Genomic DNA, 20,797 nt, shown 5'->3' with positions numbered 1-20,797 from the left:
TCATTCCTCAATGACCCAAATGACTTCTTTGTCCTATGGAACAGTTGTTTTTTAATACTGGAATCAATTTTCCCCCTCAAATTCTTGTTCTATGTACAATTTACTTATTTAATTATTTATTTACTAAAGAAACACGGGTGTTTTTTTTTTAATCCTCACCTGAGAATATTTTTCCCATTGATTTTCAGAGAGAGAGAGAAATATGGATGTGAGAGAGACACTTCAATTGGTTGCCTCTCGCACTCACTTCAACCAGGGCTGGGGATCGAGCCTGCAACTGAGGTACGTGCCCTTGGCCAGACTTGAACCTGGGACCCTTCAGTCCACAGGCTGACTAAACACTGAGCCAAACCGACTAGGTCTCCTATGTACTATATAGTTTTTATTTTATTAAAATGTCTTTATTGATTTCAGAAAGAGGAAGGGAGAGAGACATCAATGATGGGAGAGTCATTGATCAGCTGCCTCCTGCATGTCCCCCACTGGGGATTGAGCCCACAACCCAGGCGTTTGCCCTGACTAAGAATCGAACTGCAATCTCCTGGATCATAGGTCAATGCTCAACCCTTGAGCCACACCTGGCCAGGCTCCTATGTACAGGCCTGTGTTGTGGATTTTGATTCAGGCAGCCCAGAGATCCCAGTAAAGGTGTTACCTGATAGCCCCCTCAATCAGAGGAAGAGGGCTTTCCCCACCTCAATACTTGTCATGCTCTTAGGAATGAATTCAAACTAGTGACCCCAGAAAATAATTATGTTGTGTTAAAGTGAATTTATTTTAAAAATTAAAGCATGCACATTTATTAAAGAAGCAATGCAAGCAAGTCCATACATCTGGGTTATGAAGCGCAGATGAGCTCTCAGCTAATGTGAACAGGGAGTGTGGTGGGAGGTTTCTGCCTTATATACCCTCGTGTCTATAGGGTTTTTTTTTCTCTGCTAGATATCCTGGTACAGATTCTGGTCTCCCCTTTTCTCTGTTATGAGAAGCACCTGGTGATTAAATCCTGAGCCTGCTGGCTTTTCTGTTTAAACAGTGGGATGAGATAAGACTACTCTTGCCTACTCCTCCCTGCTGTTTTTTTTTCTTTTAATACTCACTTGAGGATATTTTTTCCATTGCTTTTCTGAGAGAGTGGAAGGGAGGACGAGAGAAAAAAACATCAGTGCGAGAGAGACACATCAATTGGTTGCCTCCTGCACCCACCCCTGCCGCAGCTGGGGATCGAGCCTGCAACCAAGGTATGTGCCCTTGGCCTGAATTGAACCTGGGACCCTTCAGTCTGCACGTCAATGCCCCAGCCACTGAACCAAACCAGCCTGGGCCCTCCCTGTTTCAATAGCTCCAATGATTTACTCTTAAGTCTCTAGTTAGTGAGGACTTGAAAGGATTTCTTCTCCTCTCCCCCTTTCCTTCACTCTGCATTCTTTTGTGAGGGGAGGTTTTAACCCTTTGTTCTTGAGATGTAGTCCTGCGACAAGCAGCCTGCAAAGTTTTGGGGCTTTGTTTAATTTTCTGCCTCAGTTTCCCTGTTCCACTTGTCCCACAATTTTCCTAGCTTTTCATTGTCCTCTAACCGTTTGATCCCCATTTGAGGAGTGTACCAACAGCAACCGATGGATGTTTTCTTTCTCAGGTTGATGTTTCTCTCTCTCCCTCTCTAAGCATGTCCTAGGGTGAGGGTTAAAGAAAGAAAAGAAAAAATGATTCAAAATTGCAGCACAGAATAGTAGGAAAAAATTGTGAATATATGACTGAAGGCCTTGCATAGAAAATAAGGAAAAGAACTGGCAACATATTTGAGCAGAATCTTCATTAAAGAACGTACGGTTATTAGGTTTCCAAGAGTTTTGACATTATTCATCATGAAATTGTAAGCTAAAGCTTCAGTGAGAAAGCACCACAAGTCCATTAGATTGGAGCAGGTTAAAAGGGGTCATAGCCCTCCCTGGGCAGCTCAGCTGATTAGAGCCCTGCCACAACACACCACGGTCGTGGGTTCGACACCCAGTCGGGGCATGTACAAGAACCAACCAGTGAGTGCATAGATGGGAGGAAAGCAAATTGATGTCTCTTTTTTTCTTTTCACTCTAAAATCAATAAATATAAATTTTTAAAAAGTGAATCGCAATAACAAGATTAGGCTCAGTCTAACTCAGGCTTCAGTGTCTCCTGATAAAAATTACCTGAGGTCTTAAGTCTTTTCCCCCCTCCACTGGTGTTTTCTTAGCTATTTATACTATTCTCTTTGAATAACTACATAATACTTATTAATAGCACTCTTTAAATTGCATTTCACAAATTTCTTCTGACATCAGTTTCTCATGCACAAGAGTCCCAGCCATCACCAGAGAAATAATAATCGCTTCCTTGCAAGACGAAATGAGTTGATGGTGTTTGGATGCTCCCTTTGCACATGTGCTCTGCCTGAGAACACTGTAGTCTCTACCCCATACCCAAACAATTTGATAAGATGCCCTTTGAGAAATATGTAATGTTCCTAAAAGAATTGAAAATATCTTAGAATATTGAGTAGGAACTACTAAATGGTAAACAACATTGTTTGGATTGCACACCTTCACTGAGGATAGAGGCAAGAGAGATGTTATCTGTGGGAACCAGAGGCGAAGATAACTCCTTTTCTTCCTACTTCATGGCAGCTTAAATCTCTCCTTAGCTGCCAGGTCATGGCCCAGACTGAATGTACAGATTTACAAAATCCACTATTGCTTCGGACTCCATGCATTTTAATTGGCAGAAAATAGTTAATACATTCCAGCTAAGAAGTGATGCATTTTGTGTCTGAATGAGAATATATGTCCACTTGGGTTTGTATCCTTTGGGAATAATTGAAATAATGCTTTCCAACTCAGGGATCATTCTGAGATTCATGGAGTCTTAATCTCCAAACAAGTGGTCAGTTGCAGAAAACCCTCCCCGAAGAATGCAAACAATCTCCAAAACCTGAAGTTGTCCTTTCCAAGCACCGCACCCACCTGGTGGAACTCTAAGGACCTGTGTGTGGATGAGGAAGCTACATTACCAAGTGGTGGCGGGGCTGAACCAAAAAAAGCCTCAGATAGGGGCATTTCTGTGCCTGTGAATCATGTTAGGGAGGAACTTTCCAGGTCATCATCCTTGCAGTCTTTTTGACCTCTGGTTTGTTCACAGAGTCAGAGGCTGCAGAGCACCTGTGGTTCACAGAAGAGCCCTCCCCGCTGTGCAGAGGCAGGTCCAAGGCTGGGCAAGCCAGAAATGGCCCCTTTTGGCATCTCTATGCTTCGCAGGCTCAACTGAGTCCACTGTATCCCAGGGCATCAGCCCAGCAGAGTCACAAGGCTGAGGTAAGTGCTGGTCCCCAGGGCTCTCACTGCCTCATCCCCTCACCCCTAAACACTACAGCTTCTGGTGCAAGTGCTTTACACCGCCTAGAGCCAAGACACCAGCATTTAGGACAAGGAGACAGTGGTGCCTGACACACAGGGTGACATGGGTGGGAGAAGGTGACAGGCTAAGGAGCCACCTTGTGAATCTGTGCAGGGTACACTGAGCCAGGAGGATGGGGGTATGATGAACTTGGAATCCTGGGAGACAAGCTGATCATGGAATAAACTGTCCCCATTATGACAGGATATGAATTTTGAGGATGTGGCCATCATCTTTTCCCAGGTGGAGTGGGGACTCCTTGATGAGGCTCAGAGACTTCTGTACTGTGATGTGATGCTGGGAATCTTTTCACTTGTAGCATCTGTAGGTAAGACTCAAATTTCTTTTAGTGCCCTGAGGTAATGTCTTGCCTTCCCTTTTTTCTCCTGAGGTAGTTTTGTCTGCCCTATAGCCAGACCATAGGCTCTCCTAATTTTTCACACTTTCTTGTCATCTGTTCTGTGGCTACCAGGATTGAGCTGTGTGGTGTGCTCTGAGACATGGACTCCCTGAATATCGCTAACACTTGTTGCCTCAAAAAGTGCAGGAAGTGTCTGGAATTCAGGAGATTTGCAGTTATGGCTTCCAGTTCTGCCCCCTTCTCTTAGCTATTGGTTCTTTGTGACTGCCTGTGCCAGGTCATGGTCATTACTCACATGAACTGTGGACTGTACTTGTAAGATCTACCTTCAGGTGTTTCTAATATTGTTTTCCCTGAATACTAATGTATGCTGAGTTGCTCTCAGCCACTGCTGGCCGCTTACCTCTGTTGTCTTACATTAATACACGGACCATTCAGGTTCTGAGTAATTGTACAATAGAGGGTGCACAGAGAACCCTGGTTTACTCACGGAGTGGACATGACAAAATGGTCTTAGAGGAGGCCTGGCCCTGGAGAGATGCAACTGGGAAATGGTATGATGTAAGGGCTGTTTTCTGATCATACCAGGAACCTGTTCATGTCTAATAGTGCTTTGGTGCAGGTGCTACTGGCCACATTTCATTTCAACCTTTTTTTCCATATTGACCCTTTACTCACTTGTTATTTCATCTGTGACTTCCTGCCTCCTGGCTCCTGGCTACCTTCACCTTTGTGGCATCCATGCATCATCTGTTCCACTGCTCTCCTCCATCTGCATGTTTTCCAACATTGACCTGTGCATATGTTGTGAGGTTTGCATACGTCCTTAAGTAGCTGTAAAACACCAGCTACTCAATTTTACTGGGGAAAAAAGAATACCAACCTTCTGTACAATTTGCCCATGTCACCAGCAGACAAGCCCTGCTTAATGCTGTTAGTAGGTGAATAGTTGCACATCCTGCTTCTCTTCCATGAGGTGCATGCAATCTATGTGTTTTTTCTAGTGAGGTCTCTTCTATTGTGTTATGTTCAGAGGCCCAGAACTACACAGCAGTCTTTTCTTCAACCTGACTCCAGGTCCCTTACTTTTAGATAATCCCATGAAACCTGCGTATTATGTCTGATACACCTTTGTAATGGACTAGACCTTTCCACCAATGTCAATATCCTTTTTTTCAGCATTTCTTTGTTTTCAGGTTGTTGGCATAAATCGGAAAATGAGAAGGCCCTTTCTGAGCAGAGTGTATCTGTAGAAGGAGAGTCACAGGTCAGGGCTTCTAAGACAGCTCCAGCAACCCAGAAGACCCTTCTCTGTGAGTGGTGCATCTCTGTCCTGAAAGTTATTTTTTATCTGACTCAGTTCCAAGGAGCATACCTTGAACAGAAATGGTTCTTCAGAGACACATGTGTGAGAGCCTTCTGTTTCAGTGCAAGCCTTCACCAGCAACCTACAGATGTTAGTGGAGAGAAGCCCTGGAAAGGAGATATGGACAGGGCCTCATAAGCCTTATAAGTGTAGTAATCCTGTGAAGTACTTCAGCGAAAACTCTGGGCTCATTGAACATCAGAGAGGGAACACTAGAGAAAAGCCATATGAGTGCAATGTTTCTACATCTGTACTCATTAATCACCATCGTTTTCATTCTGGAAAAAAGCTTTATGAGTGTACTGAATGTGGGAAATCTTTTAGCCACAAATCGCTTCTTCTTAATCACCAGAGAGTTCACACTGGAGAAAGACCTTATGAGGGTAGTGGATGTGGAAAATCTAGCCGGAAATCTCACATCCTGAGACATCAGAGAGATGATGTTAGAGAAAAGCCATGTGGGTTGTGTGATTGTGGAAAGTCTTTCAGCCAAAGCTATACCCCCATTAAACACCAAAGAGTTAACACTGGAAAAAGACTTTATGAGGGTAGTGGATGTGGAAAATGTTCTGGCTGCAACTCACACATCCTGAGACATCAGAGAGATGACAGAGAAAGGCCATATGGGTGTCGTGATTGTGGAAAGTCATTCAGCCAAAGCTCAACCCTCATTAAACACCAGAGAGTTCACATGGGAGAAAAGCCATATAAGTGTAGTGTTTGTGGTAAGTCTTTCAGCCAAAGCTGTGCCCTCATTCAACACCATAGAGTTCACACAGGAGAAATGCCATATGAGTGTACTGAATGTGGAAAAACCTTTAGACAACGCTGGCACCTTATTCAACATTGTCAAATTCATTCTGGAGAAAAGCCCTATGTGTGTGGCGAATGTGGGAAATCCTTTAGCGATACCTCTAGCTTCATTCAACACCAGAGAATTCATACTGGAGAAAAGCCGTATAAATGTAGTGATTGTGGAAAGTCCTTCAGCCAAAGCTCTGCTCTCATTCAACACCAGAGAGTTCACACTGGAGAAAAGCCATATGAGTGTAGTGATTGTGGGAAATTTTTTAGACATCGCTCCCACGTTATTCAACACTGTCAAGTACATTCTGGAGAAAAGCCTTATGAGTGTGGTGAATGTGGGAAACCCTTTACCGATAAATCTAACCTTATTCAACACCAGAGAGTTCACACTGGAGAAAAGCCTTATGAGTGTAGTGAATGTGGGAAATGTTTCAGTCGCAAATTTACCCTTATTCTACATCAGAAAATTCACACTGGAGAAAAGCCATATGAGTCTAGTGATTGTGGGAAGTCCTTCAGCCACAGCTCTGCCCTCATTCAACACAAAAGAGTTCCACTGGAGAAAGACCTTATGAGTGTAATGAATGTGGGAAATCTTTTACTTGTACATCTAACCTCCTTAGACACCAGAGAGTTCACACTTGAGAAAGGCTTTAAATATTTAGGGATTATTTTATTTTCTCACTCGGTATATCAACACTGAAAGAGACTCTTTAAATTCACACATTTATGTGAATTCAAACCTCTTTTACTGGAACATACACTGTGTTAGTTTCTTCATAAGTTTCAGGTACAAACAAGGCTCTAATAAGGAGCTGCATTACACTTTCTAACCTTCCCAGGGCTATTACCAAATTGATGTCACTGCCAGTTTTTGTGCTAAGCCATTTTACCTCTCTCTTGTGGCTCATCTGCACCATGTGGCCCAGTCACAACCCCTGTGTGCTCAGGCATGCTGCCCTCTGTGTTCTTTCTTTTTCTTGGGAAAATTATAAATATTCTGAGTTTTGGGCAGGATTCTCATTCCTTTTCCTGTGACTAGAAAGTGGACTTAACCCAATATTGTTCCAGAGAACCCATCCTGACCTAGGAAACACTACCTTTTTATGAATATTATTGTTCTCACATTATTATGTGATAAAGTTTTCCAGGTTCACCAACCTGCAAACTGCCCACTATACCCTGTTCTGGTTTATGATATTTTTGTAAAGGTCTTTTTGCTTTTTGCCTTTAATATTATTGGTTATATTCCCTATGCCAGGTGATTTGAAAACAAAATTGTGATCTCTCAACATGTAGAGGTGAACAGATTTTGTGGGGATCCCAAAGTTTGTATATTTCAGAAGGCACAGAATGATGTCAGACAATCACTCTTTGTGCAATATTGGCGTTTTTTGCATTGCTGCCCAAGGCCTTGAAAGAAAGACTGCATGATTTTATGTTCCTAATATGCATCCTGGTACCATGATAATTGGGGGGGGAGGGGTCAGAGGTCTCCCTGAATAGGAGGCATTTGTTGTGCCTCTGTGAACTATGTGAATTATATATTACGTAATTCTAACAATGTTAAGGGGACCTCCTCCCTAGGTTCTACAAAGGAGGTATGTGCCATGATGTATATGCCAAGATTACAAGTTCTCTTACTCGTCAGAAAGCAAAAACTATTTAATTAATGAATCCATAAATAATTGGAACAGCAAATCAATGTTTCTCAAATCAATAAAAAATAAAATATAATTTAGAAAGTTTGATTTAAGTGTAATTGACTTAAGTACTTTTTTTTGTTAATCCTCACCTGAGGATATTTTTTCCATTGATTTTTAGAGAGAGTGAAAGGGAGGGAGGGGGAAGGGAGAGAGAGAGAGAGGGAAACATGGAAACACATCCATGGGAGAGAGACACATCAATTGGTTGCCTCCTGCATGAGCCCGACTGGGGCCAGGGGTTGAACCTGCAACTCCGGTATGTGCCCTTGACTGGGAATCAAACCCTGGACCCTTCAGTCTGCAGCCGACCCTGAGCAAAACCGGCTCGGGCTGCCCATTTCTTAGGTTGTTTTTTTTTGTTGAGTTTTATCAGTTTTTAATACATTTTAGATATTAACCTTTTATTAGATATGTTATTGGCAAATATGTTCTTCCATTTAATGGGTTGCCTTTTCATTTTGTTTTCTTTGCTGTACAAAAACTTTTTAATTTGATTACTCCCATTTGTTTATATTTTTTATTTTCTTTGCCTTAGCAGATACATCTGAAAAAATATTGCTACAAGAAATATTCGAGATTTCACTGCCTGTTTTTTTCTAGGATTGTTAGGGTTTTGATTCTAAAATGTGAGTCTTTAATCCATTTTGAGTTTATTCTGGTGTATGGTGTAAAAAGGTTGTCTAGTGTAGTATATTCTTGCACATGCCACATGGTACAGGGAAAATCTCTTTTGAAAGACCTCTTTCTAATTATGGCTTGGTCTTTCTGGTGAGTAGCACCCATTCTGAAGTTATTCAGGAACCCACCCAGAGTTGCGTCATTTTCAAAACAAAGACAATAATACTACCCAGAAATTTCCAAAAGATTTAGAAACTCTGTTTTAGTAACCAGGGTCAGTACCAATGATTACAACAAAAGATGCTCCAAGTGCTCTTACGAGGAACCTGCTCTGGGTCCAATAGTGTTTTGGTGCTAGTGCCGCTGGCCACACCTCATTTCTTTTTTTGATTTCAGAGAGAGGAAGGGAGAGGGGGAGATTGAGAGAGAGAGAAATATCAGTGATGAGAATCATTGATCAGCTGCCTCCCTCACGCCCCCTACTGGGCATATGCGCTGACCAGCAATTAAATCTCGATCTGGATCATAGGTCGATGCTCAACTGATGAGCCACCCCGCTTGGCTGGCCACACCTCGTTTCTGTCTTTCCTATACTTGGCAGTTGGCTAACTTGTCATTTAATCTGACTTCCTGGTCCTTGCCACCTTCACCGTTGTGGTCTCCGCGCATCACCTATTCCTCTGCACTGCTCCTTCTTCAGTGTTCTCCAACATTGACGTGTGCATGTGTTAAGAAGTTTGCATATGCCCTTCAGTAGTCCTCAAACACCAGCTGCTTATTTACTCCATTTTATTGGGAAAAGAACATAACTGGGCTTCTGCACAACTTCCCCTTGTCACCAAGAGACAGCCCTGCTGAGTGCTTTTAGCAGAAGAATGAGCTGGGTACCCTCCTCTCCTGTGTCACATGCCATCTTTGTGTCCTTTTACTGGTGGGGTCTCCCCTCTCTTGCGATCTTCAGAGGCCCAGTACTGAGCATCAGCTCCTTATTCCACGTGCTTCCATGTCCCTTGTTTTCAGACAATCTCATGAAACCAGTGTGTTAAGTCTGACACACCTCTGTAATGGGACTTGCTGATTCCATTATTGTCAATATCTACTTTCTCAGCATTTCTCTGCTTTTAGGTTGTTGGCATAAAATGCAAGATGAGGAGGCCTCTTGTGAGCAGAGTGTATTTGGAAAACGGGAGTCACAGGTCAGGGCTTCTAAGACATCTCCTGCAACCTTGCAGACCCACCGCTGTGAGCGCTGTGTATTAGTCTTGAAAGCTATTTTGCACCTGACTGAGTGCCAAGCAGTATACTTTGAGCAGAAAGGATTCTTTAGTGATGCCTGTGTGAGAAGCTTCTGTTTCAGTGCAAACCCTCACCAGCAACAGGGGGATGCCAGTGGAGAAAAGTCCTGGAAGGGAGATATGGACAGGGCCTTGTTTGCGAACATGTGGAGCTTCTATGTATCAGGTGCACCTTTCACCAGAAGGGAGGTTTGGGAGGACTTTCTAGCCATCTCTCGCCTTCTCCAGTACAAGGCCAGTCCTAACAGTGAGGAGCCACACAGTGGCAGTGTAGGTGGGGAAGCCATTCCCAGTGGAAATTGTCATCACCAGTCAGATAAGTGTGAAAAAGCTGCCTGCCACAATCACAGACTTGTTCAATGTCAGTGTTTCTGCAATGGAGGATGGCTTTATGAGTGCAGCAAATGTGGGAAGGCCTTTAGACAAATCTTTAATCTTCTTCTATATAGGCGATTTCACATGGGAGAAAAGCCATATGAGTGCAGTGTTTGTGGGAAATGCTTTAGCAACAAATATTTCCTCATTAGACATCAGACTTTTCACTGAAGACAAGCCATATGAATGCAGTGTCTGTGGGAAATGTTTTACCTATAAATATATCCATATTCAACATGAGAGAGGTATCACTGGAGAAAAGCCTTATAAATTTATTGTTTGTTGGAAATGTTTTTGCATCAAACTTAACCTCGTTAAACACCAGAGAATTCATATCTGCAAAAACTCATATGAGTGTAGTAATTGTGGGAAGCCCTTCAGCCAAGTTTCTGCTTTGGTTAAACACCAGAGACTTCACACTGGAAAAAAGCCATAAGAGTGTAGTGAATGTGGGAAATCCTTTAGACCATACTGCCAAGTGTTGGACCACCGTTGGGTTCATTCTGGAGAAAAGCCTTGTGAATGTGGGAAGTACTTTATACCGCTAACCTCATTCAACAACAGAGAATTCACACTAGAGAAAGACCTTATGAATGTAGTGAGTGTGGGAAATCCTTTTGTTGCAAATCTCACCTCTTTAGGTACCAGTGAGTTCACACTGGAGAAATGCCATATGAGTGCAGTGATTGTGGGAAGTCCTTTAGACTTCCTGCCAGCACAAGCTGTGGTAAATCTTTGTAAATATTTTCCCTGGAAATAAGTATAATGGTATTTCTTTTGGTTTTAATTTTATTTCCATGAGGTTTCATAATGGTGATCATTTAAAAAAATATATTTATAGCCCTGGCCCGATTTGCTAAGTGGTTAGAGCGAAACCGGTGGACTGAAGGGTCCCAGGTTTGATTCCAGCCAAGGGCATGTACCTCAGTTGCAGTCTGGGTCCCCAGCCCTGACTGGGGTGCATGTGGAAGGCAAGCAGTTGATGTCTCTCTCTCACATCAATGTTTCTCTCTCCCCCTGCTTCCACTCTCTCTGAAAAGCAATGGAAAAATCCTCAGATGATTAAAATAAACAGACAAAGAGAGCTTAGAGGAAACTGAACTTTGGTCGAGGAGAATCTCAGATCCATCTTTGCCATCGTGCTCCAGGGTGGCCCAGCATCCTCTCTGTACCTTCCTTGAAATGGCAGAATCCGGAGTATTTTCTCTCTTGTCCCTGACCAAACATACACAGACTGACAAACTGCCCTTATGATGTGGAGTGCATGCATTTGACGTGAAATAACATTAGCTTCTGCTAACTGTGGACATATTTTGAGTCTGAATGACTATGCAATATGTTTATTTGGATTCGTAGCCTTTGGGAGACTCAGAAATAATATTTTTAGCCTCTAGGAGCATGCCCAGCTATAGTCTTAAATAACGTGCCTCCAAAACTTGGGCGATCAGCAGCAGAGAGCACGTCGCAGAAATAAGGCGGCGGCCCCTTTACGAGGAGGGGACGCCCACCTGGAGGAGCCATTCGGGGCGCTCCTCCCAGCGGAGCCTGGACTTCTGAGCAATAAGCCCTCAACCCGCGTTTCTCGGCTCCGCGGCGGAGGGACTACATTTCCCAGGATGCTGAGAGAGCGGCAGCAACGCTGTCCAATGAGGGCTTAGAGAAGACTGGCCTCCGCGGCGGGCTCCTGCGGGGAGGGCGGGACTTCCGTTGTCTGGTGGCGGCCATGTTGGGTGCTCCTGGTTTTGTCCGTCCGAGCCCGGGGGGCGCTCAGTTAGGATCGAGGTGCCGGGTCCAGACGCTGCGGGAGTCGTGGCCCCCGCAGTGCGGACGCGGGTGTGAGGCTTGGCGACGCCGCCCGGGGGACCCGCGCCGGGCCGGGACAGGGACCGCGGTGCCCGGGGCCGCCCCACCCCCAGAGTCCGATGGCGGCGGTCGTGAGGCGCCCGGCTGAGGTGAGTGCGCGTCCCCGGGGCCCAGACCCGGCGTCCGGACCGCGAGGGCTCGTGGGTGACACGCGGTGACGGGGCGGGCGAGGGAGCCGGGCGGAGGGGCGCCGGTGGAGACGGGCTGAGGGCTGGAGGCGCAGGGCCGGCGGCCGGTCGAGTCCGGCCCGGGGCGGGCAGGGCCCTGCATCCCCGCGAACGCGTCTCGCCGAGGCCGGGCCCCTCCACGGCCCCGGGGCAGCAGCGGTGGCGGAACCCAGGGAGGCCGAGGGTGTCGGGCCCTCGCCTGCCGCGACCCCACGCGCGTGTTGCCCGGAACGTGCCCCGTCGGCCTCCCGGGTGCTGCCCCGGGTTCGGGTTCGCTGAGCGTCGAGGGGCCCCGAGCACCGGGCCTCGCGCAGCCCGCGCAAGGGTCCCAGAAGGGGTTTGCGTTTCTGTCGGCGGCGAAGACCCGCCTGTGCCGGGGAAGCAGCGGGCGGTGCGCGCGCCGGAAGTGAAGCCGAGCTGCGTGCGCAGGACAGCGGGCCCTTGTCCTCGTGGGAACGGAAGGGACCCGAGGCGGGCGTGGAGTGGGCGCCGGCGCGGGGTCCGCACCCGAGCGGGGAGGTGGTCTTACCACGGTCGGTCGGTCTGTCTGTAGCATCATCAGAGGCGGGTTGAGGGAGGAAGGAGGAAGGCGGGGCCCGGGCTGCTGTAATTCAGCGGAGGGGCAGTGGACCGGAGTCGTGGCTTAGGGGATGTGGTTGCATTCTGGATGTGTGTTTTCTAATTTTTCTTTCTTTTTAGTTTTGTTCCTCACCTGAGAATGTGCTTCTTATTGGTTTTAGAAACAGGAAGGAAGAAGATGAGAGAGAGAGACGAAAATTGATACGAGGGTTCCATGGGTTCCCTCTTGTATGTGCCCTGACCTGGAATCGAACCCACCCCTTTTGGTGTGCAAGAGGACGTTCCAATCAACTGAGCCAGTCAGAGTTGTATGTGTATTTTTTAAAAAGGCAGCTCTGGCAACCTATCTGGTTTGTTCAGTGGTTGGAGCGTCAGCCTGCGGACTGAAGGGTCTCAGGTTCGATTCTGGTCAAGGGCATGTACCTTTCAGATGGGTAGATTGGGAAGGGGAAAGGATTCTAGGTTCTCAGTATAGGAGCTTTTTGTGGTTTTATTTGTCCCCATCATGCCAGGGCAGAGTGACCTTTGAGGACGTGGCCGTGTACTTCTCCTTGGAGGAATGGGAGCTCCTTGATGAGGCTCAGAGACGTCTGTACCACGATGTGATGCTGGCGAACTTGGCACTTACAACTTCCTTGGGTAAGGTTTTCAAATTCACTCCTGTGCTGTGAACAAGTAGTCTCTGCCCTTCCCTTTTTCCCCAGGAGCAGGTCTATCCTCACACCAGAACCATGGGCACTGCTTTCTTCCCCAGATCCCTGGTTAGGTACTGGGTTGAGTTGAGGTGTGTGCACCGCCCTCTCCTTCCTTGATCAGCCCCAGCACCTGCTTCTCTGCAGCCTCGCAGGGAAGGAATCTTCCATTGAACCTAATGGATACCACCTTACTTGCCTTCTTGAAAAAATGACTTTGCCCAGATCCAAGGTACCTATGTGCCTAGGTTCTACTTCTTTCTTCTAGCTCACGTTTCCTCAGGCCTGCCTGTGCCAGGAATTGCCATCATGACATGGTTACTCCTTACATGGACCATGACCTCTTCTTGCAAGAGCCTCTTTCGATGTTTTCTGTGGAGTAGTTAGTTTTTTTTAAATGTTTTTATTGACTTTTTCTAAGGGAAAGGAAGGAAGAGGGATAGAAAGAAACCATGAGAGAGAAACTTTTATTGATTGGCTGGCTCCTGCACCCCCTCTGCTGGGGATCAAGGCACAACCCAGGCCTTGACTGGTACCGTGACTGGGAATCCAACAAGTGACCTCTTTTTCCCTGGTCTACTCTCAACCACTGAGCCACACCGGCTGGATAGTTTTCTTTGCTGTTGGCTATCAAGTGCTGAGTTGTTCAGGGCTAGTGCTGGGTACTCATCTGTGCTTGCCTTCCCTTAGTACTTGTATAAGCCATGCACTTGCTTATTATTGAAGGAGTTGGGTTGGGTGGAAAGCAGTGGTTCACAGGATGTATATGACCAGGCTCAGCAAAGGCTCAGAGGGTGCCTGGCCTTCAGGAGTGGCATGTAGAGGAGGGTGTGATGCAGGGCTGTGTTGAAATCACACCAAACATCTATTCTGTTGGACTAGTATTTTAACGCCCATATCTGTCTCTCCTACCCCTGTCTTTACACTTGCCGATTTGTCAACCCTATCACTTGTCACTTCTACTCTCACTTCCAGCCTGCGATTAACCTCACTGCTTTGCACTCTGTGTCTTACCTGTTTTTCTCACCACTCCATCTGTAGTGCTTTCCTTGTTGGCCCCTATGTATTGTGTCCTGAGGTGTGTGCGTATTGCTAAAAGTCTTTGAACACCAGCTGCTCTGTTGTAGTTGTATTTTCTTGGGTCTTAACATACCCTGTACACAGCATTCATGTGTCACCAGTAGAGAAGTTCTTTTGGAATGTTGTTAGTAGAGAAGTCTCTACTCTGTGTGTCATACTGCATGGTTGTGTCCTTCACCTCGTGAGGCCTCTCCCATTCTGTGCTCTTTATAGCCCAGTAGTGCCAAGCAGCTCCATCCTCAACCTGAACCAACTCCCTGGTCCTACACACAATGCCACTGACTTGTTCCTGGGTTTGTCTGAGGCACGCATGTGTGTGGACTTCCCTCCTCCCACCAGAAGTAACATGAACTTCACCAGCACTTCTTGTTTTCAGGTTGTTGGTATGGAGCCCAGAATGAGGAGGCACCTTCTGAACTCAGCGATTTTTTACAAGGAGTGTCACAGGTTAGGACTCCCAAGGCAGGTGTGTCTCCCCTGAATGCTCATCCTTGTGAGCTGTGTGGTGTGGACTTGAGAGACATTTTGCACTTGACCGAGCACCAGGGAACACGTCATGGGCAGAAACTGTTCAAGATTGGGACATGTGAGAAACAGTTGGATGTCAGTACAGACCTTCAGCATCAGAAGCAGCACCCGGGAGAGAAGTGCTTCAGAAGCAACACTGGCAGAGTCTCATTTGTAAAGGACTGCAAATTCTGTGTGTCAGGGAAGCCCTTTTCCTGTGGGGAGGTTGTGAGGGACTTCCTGGCCAGCTCAAGATTTCTTCAGCATCAGGCCATATATACCAGGGAGAAGTCAAACAGGAGAACTAAGAGTAGGGTAGCCTCTCACAGGGGAAAAACCCTGTCTGACTCTGGAGAATATACAAGAGACTTCAGTTGCAATCGCACGTTTGTTCAGCACCAGAGAACCCTCACTAGAGAAAGAGGCTACATGTGCTGTGAATGTGGAAAATTTTACAGCAAAAGCTATAGCCTCAATGACCATTGGAGAGTTCACACTGGGGAAAAGCCTTATGAGTGTGGGGAATGTGGGAAGTCCTTTAGGCAAAGCTCTAGCCTCATTCGACACCGGAGAGTTCACACTGGAGTAAGGCCTCATGAGTGTGACCTATGTGGAAAATTATTTAGCAACAAGTCCAACCTCGTTAAACATCGAAGAATTCACACTGGAGAAAAGCCATATGAGTGTAATGAATGTGGGAAGTCCTTTAGTGAAAGCTCTGCACTACTTCAACACCAGAGTGTTCATACTGGAGAAAGGCCTTATGAGTGCAGTGAATGTGGGAAATTCTTTACCTACCACTCCAGTCTCATAAAACACCAGAGAGTTCACTCTGGGTCAAGGCCCTATGTGTGCAGTGAATGTGGAAAATCCTTTACTCAAAACTCCAGCCTCATTGAACACCACAGAGTTCATAGTGGAGAAAGACCTTATAAGTGCAGCGAATGTGGGAAATCTTTTAGCCAAAGCTCTGTGCTTCTTGAGCATCGGCGAGTTCACACTGGAGAAAGGCCTTATGAGTGCAGTGAATGTGGGAAATTCTTTACTTACAGTTCTAGTCTCTTAAAACACCAAAGAATTCACACTGGAGAAAGGCCTTATAAGTGCAGTGAATGTGGGAAATTCTTTACTTACAGTTCTAGTCTCATCAAACACATGAGAATTCACACTGGAGAAAGGCCTTATGAGTGTAGCGAATGTGGGAAATCTTTTAGCCAAAGCTCTGCACTTCTTCAGCATCGGAGAGTTCACACTGGAGAAAGGCCTTATGAATGCAGTGAATGTGGGAAATTCTTTACTTATAGCTCTAGTCTCTTAAAACACCAGAGAGTTCACACTGGATCAAGGCCTTTTGAGTGTAGCCAGTGTGGGAAATCTTTCAACCATAGCTCAAGCCTCATTAAACACCGAAGAGTTCACACTGGATAAAGGCCTTTATTTACCTTCAACTTCAGGCTCCTAAACCACCATGTCACATTGGATGAAGGCCTTATGATTGTGGCAAATGTGGGAAATTATTTACCAAACTCAAGCGTGTTTACATCCAGAGAATTAACATTAGAGAAAGGCCTTAAAAATGCAATGAATATGAGAAGGCCTGCAGCTGAAGGACTTGCCTTATTGGATACCACACTTTTTTTGGTAAGGATTTGGGAGCCATATTTAAATATATGTATAAACCCACTGTTAATCTTGGGGATTCTATTCACTGTTTGGGGTACTTTGTAATTAACTGGGTTTGCTAGCATGAAGGGGTGCAGTGTTGGTTGGGATCACAAACTTTGTGCCTCAGGATATAGTATGATGGCAGACTATACCTCTTCAGTTTGGGCCTAGTTTGCATTGCTGTTCAAGCCTTTAAGGAAAGACTACAGAGCTTGTTGGTCCTGTTTTATAGCTTGGATGCTTTGACTTTTGTTGGTTCAGAGTTGAACATGAATTGGGGGTCCTTTTAACAACCTTCACTGCTTCTGAGAGCAACATGAACTTCTTCTCTTGTTCACAGGGGCTGTTGTATCCTGCTCAGCATTGGTGACGGAACATCTGTCCCCACAGGTCCTGCAGTGGAACTGTGGACTCTGATGTCATGAATTCTGTAGGGCAACATCACTGGTTTTAAAATTACAGGGGCAGGAGAAGGGTCATTGTTACAGAAACACTGGGTTCATAGAGAATGGAAGAGACCACCACAAACTGGTTAGCATGCTCCTTTTATTTATACATGCATTTCATTTCATTTTGTAAAATACGGCTCTCCTAAAAGTCTGCAACACTTAATCCCTATGGCTGTGAAGGATTTGCAGGTACAGACATTCTTGGGCCTTCCTGAACTATATCTTGTGTAGCTGTGGGTCCTGTCAGAGAAAATAAAAGGTTTTGTGGATATCTGTGGCCTGCCTGGCTGTTCACATAAGACCATTGCTGTGCAATAACATGAGAGAAGCGAGATCTCAGTCCAGCCATATGGCTTTTGTGGCCTAGTCACTGTTGCTGTAAAAAAGTGAAAACACCCTTCACTGCTCACATTTTTTTTTTTTATTAAAGAGAAAGGAAGAAGTTGAGGAAATTTGATGTGACTGAGAAACATCGATCAGTTGCCTCCTGACTGAGGATTGAACCTGGAACCTTTTTGTGTACAGAACACTCCAACCAACTGAGCCACACCAGCTAGGCCCTTGCTCACGTATTGCTGCCACTGATGCAAGTGTCTTTCTCGTGAGGACAGGGAATATGGAGTCAGTATAGTTGCCAAACCTGATTTTCTAAAGGGTAAGCAATCCAGACTTAATTAGAACCTATTTGAGATTCATCAGTGGTACTTACCTGCATAGTTTGTTGTTTTTATATTGCTTAGAAACGGTACATCGATATACCACTATTCATCTGCTTGTGGATATTTTGTTTCCAATTTTGGCCATTGCTAAAATTGGACAGTTCATATTGATATATTCCCTTTCTGGTATTAATACCTGAAAGTGCAATACCTGAGTGAAATTGTAGGTGAATGTATAACTTAAACACCAGCCTAGCTGGTGCGGTTCAGCAATTGAACGTTGACCTATTATCCAGGCAATTACAGTTCAATTCCCAGTCAAGACACATGACCGGGTTGTGGGCATGCTCATCAGTGACTCTTTCATCATTGATGTTTCTGTCTCTCTCTCTCCCTTCCTCTTTGAAATCAATAAAGATATATTTTTAAAAACCACCAAATTGTCATCTAAAATGATCTTTTGTATTCCTACCAGCAGTGTATGTGGGTTCCAGTTCTCTGATGTCCTTGCTAATAGTGCATTGGGCTAATCTTTTAAAATTTTGACCCTTTTAGTAAATGTGTACAGTCCCCCTCTGGTTTTGCGTTTCCCTGATGTTTCATGGTGTTGAGCATAGCTAGTGTTTAAGAAATACGAGGGAATGGTGAGCTTGTTAAGTAGTGTGAAAGAAATCAACAAACCAGATCTAGATTGTTGCAAATTTTAATGGACAAATGGCTTCGCATCATCAGGGGAATAATAAGAATTAAAAAATTATAATGGCCCTGGCCTGTGTGGCTCAGTGGTTGAAGCATCACCCCGAGCACCTTAGGGTCAGTCTCCCCCACCTCTCTATAAAAATAAATGGAACATATAGGTTACAAGAATTCCAAGATACACCTAAAAATTACCTATGGATAAATTTTTTTAAAAATTTAAAGTTTTTATTGACTTTAGAGAGAGGAAGGGGGAAAGAGAGAAAAACATGGAGAGGCATTGATCGGCTGCCTCTTGCACACCCCCTATTAGGGATCAAGCCTGCAACCTGGGCATGTGCCCTGACTAGGAATTGAACCTTGATCTCCTGGATCCTAGGTTGACTCTCAACCATTGAGTCATGGTGGCAAGGCTTCTAAGGATAAATTTTGTATCCACACATCTATCTTCATTGAAAGGTGAATACAACTGACAAAATCTAGCACTGATGACAACGTATAGTTTTAAATATATATTTTTTATCGTCACCTGAGCACATTTTTTCCATTGCTTTTCAGAGAGAGTGGAAGGCAGGGAGAGAGAAACATCAGTTGGTTGCCTCCTGCACGTGCCCTGACGGGGGGTTGGGGATTGAACCTGAAACCAAGGTGGAGTGGGAGTCAAACCCGTGACCCTTCAGTCTGAGGGCTGGCACTCTAACCACTGAGCCAAACTGCCTAGGGCTAATTTTACCTACTTTGATTTTATGTTCCAGAGTTTTGTAAGGGCCCTTACATTTTAGAAACATGCTTAAGTTATGTGTGAAATGATACAGTGTCTGGGATTATAAATAATGGGGACAGATGAAACAAGAATAGTATAAAATAACTAATGACAGAATAATGACTTCTTAATAGTCTTTTTAGCGCTGCCGGGTGTGGCTCATTGGTTGAGCATTGACCTGTGATCCAGGTCAAGGTTCGATTTCCAGTCAGGACACACTGCCCGCTTGATCTCCAGTGTGGGGCGTGCAGGAGTCAGCCACTCAGTGTTTCTTCTCATCTTTGACGTTTCTACCTCTTCCTTTCCCTTCCCCTCTCTGAAATCAATAGACATTTTTTAAAAAGGCCTTTTCTATTTCTAGATATATTTGAAACTAGCCATTACGAAGAGTAGACTATGTCCTGAGTAATTTCATATGGTTTGAAGGACACATTTAAAAGAGCAGGAGGGCCCTGGCCGGTGTGGCTCAGTTGGTGCTTCTTCCCTTACACCAAAAAGTCACTGGATAGATTCCGGGTGAGCGCACACACCTAGGGTGCAGGCTTGAACCCTGGTAAGGGCCCAGGAGGCAACCGATCCATGTTTCTCTTCCTTACTGTCTCTGGAAAAAAAAAAAAGTATCCTTGGCCCGTCCGGGCATGGCTCAGCGGTTGAGCATCCACCTAGGATCCAGGAGATGGGGGTTTGACTCCCGCGCAAGACCTATGCCCGGGTAGCGGGCTGCAGCTGATCAATGACTCATCATTGATGTTTCTGTTTCTCTCTCTTCCTCTCCCTTCCTTCTCTGAAGTGAATAAAGATATATTTAAAAAAACAAAAAAGTTTCCTTGGATGAGAATTCAAAACATACTGTTGAGAGAGCAGCACTTTCTGCGGCACCTGCACCAGCGGAGACGCCCAGCTTCTACTGCCGAGCTCGGTCCCCTCTGCTCCCCATGTACACTCGCTGCCTGTTTCCCAGCTGGAACACTTGGGGCTTCTGCTTCCAGGGTAACTTTTTTTTAATGCTTGTTTCCGCTCACTTTGAAAGGCCTTTTATTTTTCTGTTAGGAAACCCAAGGTTTCCAATCCTCCGGGATCAGCCACCTCTGCAGGTGTTTACACGGCGGCCCTCAGCCTGCCTCCCTCTCCTACCCCAGTCACACGTCACACCACGTGTCACCCACGAGCGCCTCACGGTCCCAGATGCAGGACCTGCGGCTGAGGCCCGGGCGGCCCGGGAACGCGCACTGACCTCCGCCGGGCGTGAGAAGTCCCGCCCACCCAGACGCGCAGGGCCGGAAGTGGCAATGTAGTCCCCATCGCCCACGCGCCGGGACTCGGGCGTGTTACCCGTAAATCCCAGAACCTACTGCGGAGCCCAGCGAGGGTCTCGTCCTTCCGCCGGTGCTCCGGCGTGTGAACCGATGCACCGCCCGGGACGCTCGGATGCCCCAGACGGTGAAGACGTTGCTTCCGCGGCTCCTCGAGCCTCAGACCCAGGGGCGGCCGCCCTGCGGCCCTGTTCCTGGAAGCAGCGACCGTCAGCCGGCAGCTCCTCCGGTGCGGTCGCCTGTAGCGCTGGAGTCGTCAGTCCTGGCGCCTCGTTGGCGGGGTCAGGACGGGAGAGAACGGACTCTAGGCCGGTCGGCCCCGGTGCCAGGTCGGCATCTTGTCTGTCTCCGTGGCACACGAATCCCAGGAGACCACGGCCAGGGTCCTGGAGTCCCGGCCACGCCCTGCC

General features: G+C 46.1%; 1 protein-coding gene across 2 annotated transcripts; it reads left to right on the top strand.

Annotated features, from left to right (window-relative positions):
- Nucleotides 1-11,677: 11,677 nt before the first annotated feature.
- On the top strand, nt 11,678-19,881 carry LOC308547799 (uncharacterized protein). Of its 2 annotated transcripts, none has more exons than XM_081118642.1 (4): nt 11,678-11,906; nt 13,081-13,202; nt 14,712-16,483; nt 16,848-19,881. In XM_081118642.1, exons 2-3 carry the CDS (start codon nt 13,169-13,171, stop codon nt 16,268-16,270), a joined length of 1,593 nt encoding a protein of 530 aa, XP_080974768.1. In that variant the 5' UTR covers nt 11,678-11,906; nt 13,081-13,168; the 3' UTR covers nt 16,271-16,483; nt 16,848-19,881. The 2 variants fall into 2 exon arrangements, with proteins under 2 accessions (XP_080974768.1, XP_080974767.1); XM_081118641.1 differs by having other exon boundaries at nt 11,693-11,906; nt 13,076-13,202.
- The last annotated feature ends 916 nt before the right edge of the window (nt 19,882-20,797 follow it).

The sequence above is a fragment of the Miniopterus schreibersii genome (assembly GCF_964146895.1).
Source record: "Miniopterus schreibersii genome assembly, chromosome: 18".
NCBI classification, from domain to species: domain Eukaryota; kingdom Metazoa; phylum Chordata; class Mammalia; order Chiroptera; family Miniopteridae; genus Miniopterus; species Miniopterus schreibersii.
This window is presented reverse-complemented; position numbering and strand designations above follow the sequence as displayed.

Excerpts from the sequence above, each read along its gene's own strand:
- LOC308547799 (XM_081118641.1), top strand. The coding sequence starts at position 11,877 with ATGGCGGCGGTCGTGAGGCGCCCGGCTGAG. Across the intron at positions 11,907-13,075 it reads TCGTGAGGCGCCCGGCTGAG|GGCAGAGTGACCTTTGAGGA; the intron begins GTGAGTGCGCGT and ends CCATCATGCCAG. Across the intron at positions 13,203-14,711 it reads GGCACTTACAACTTCCTTGG|GTTGTTGGTATGGAGCCCAG; the intron begins GTAAGGTTTTCA and ends TCTTGTTTTCAG.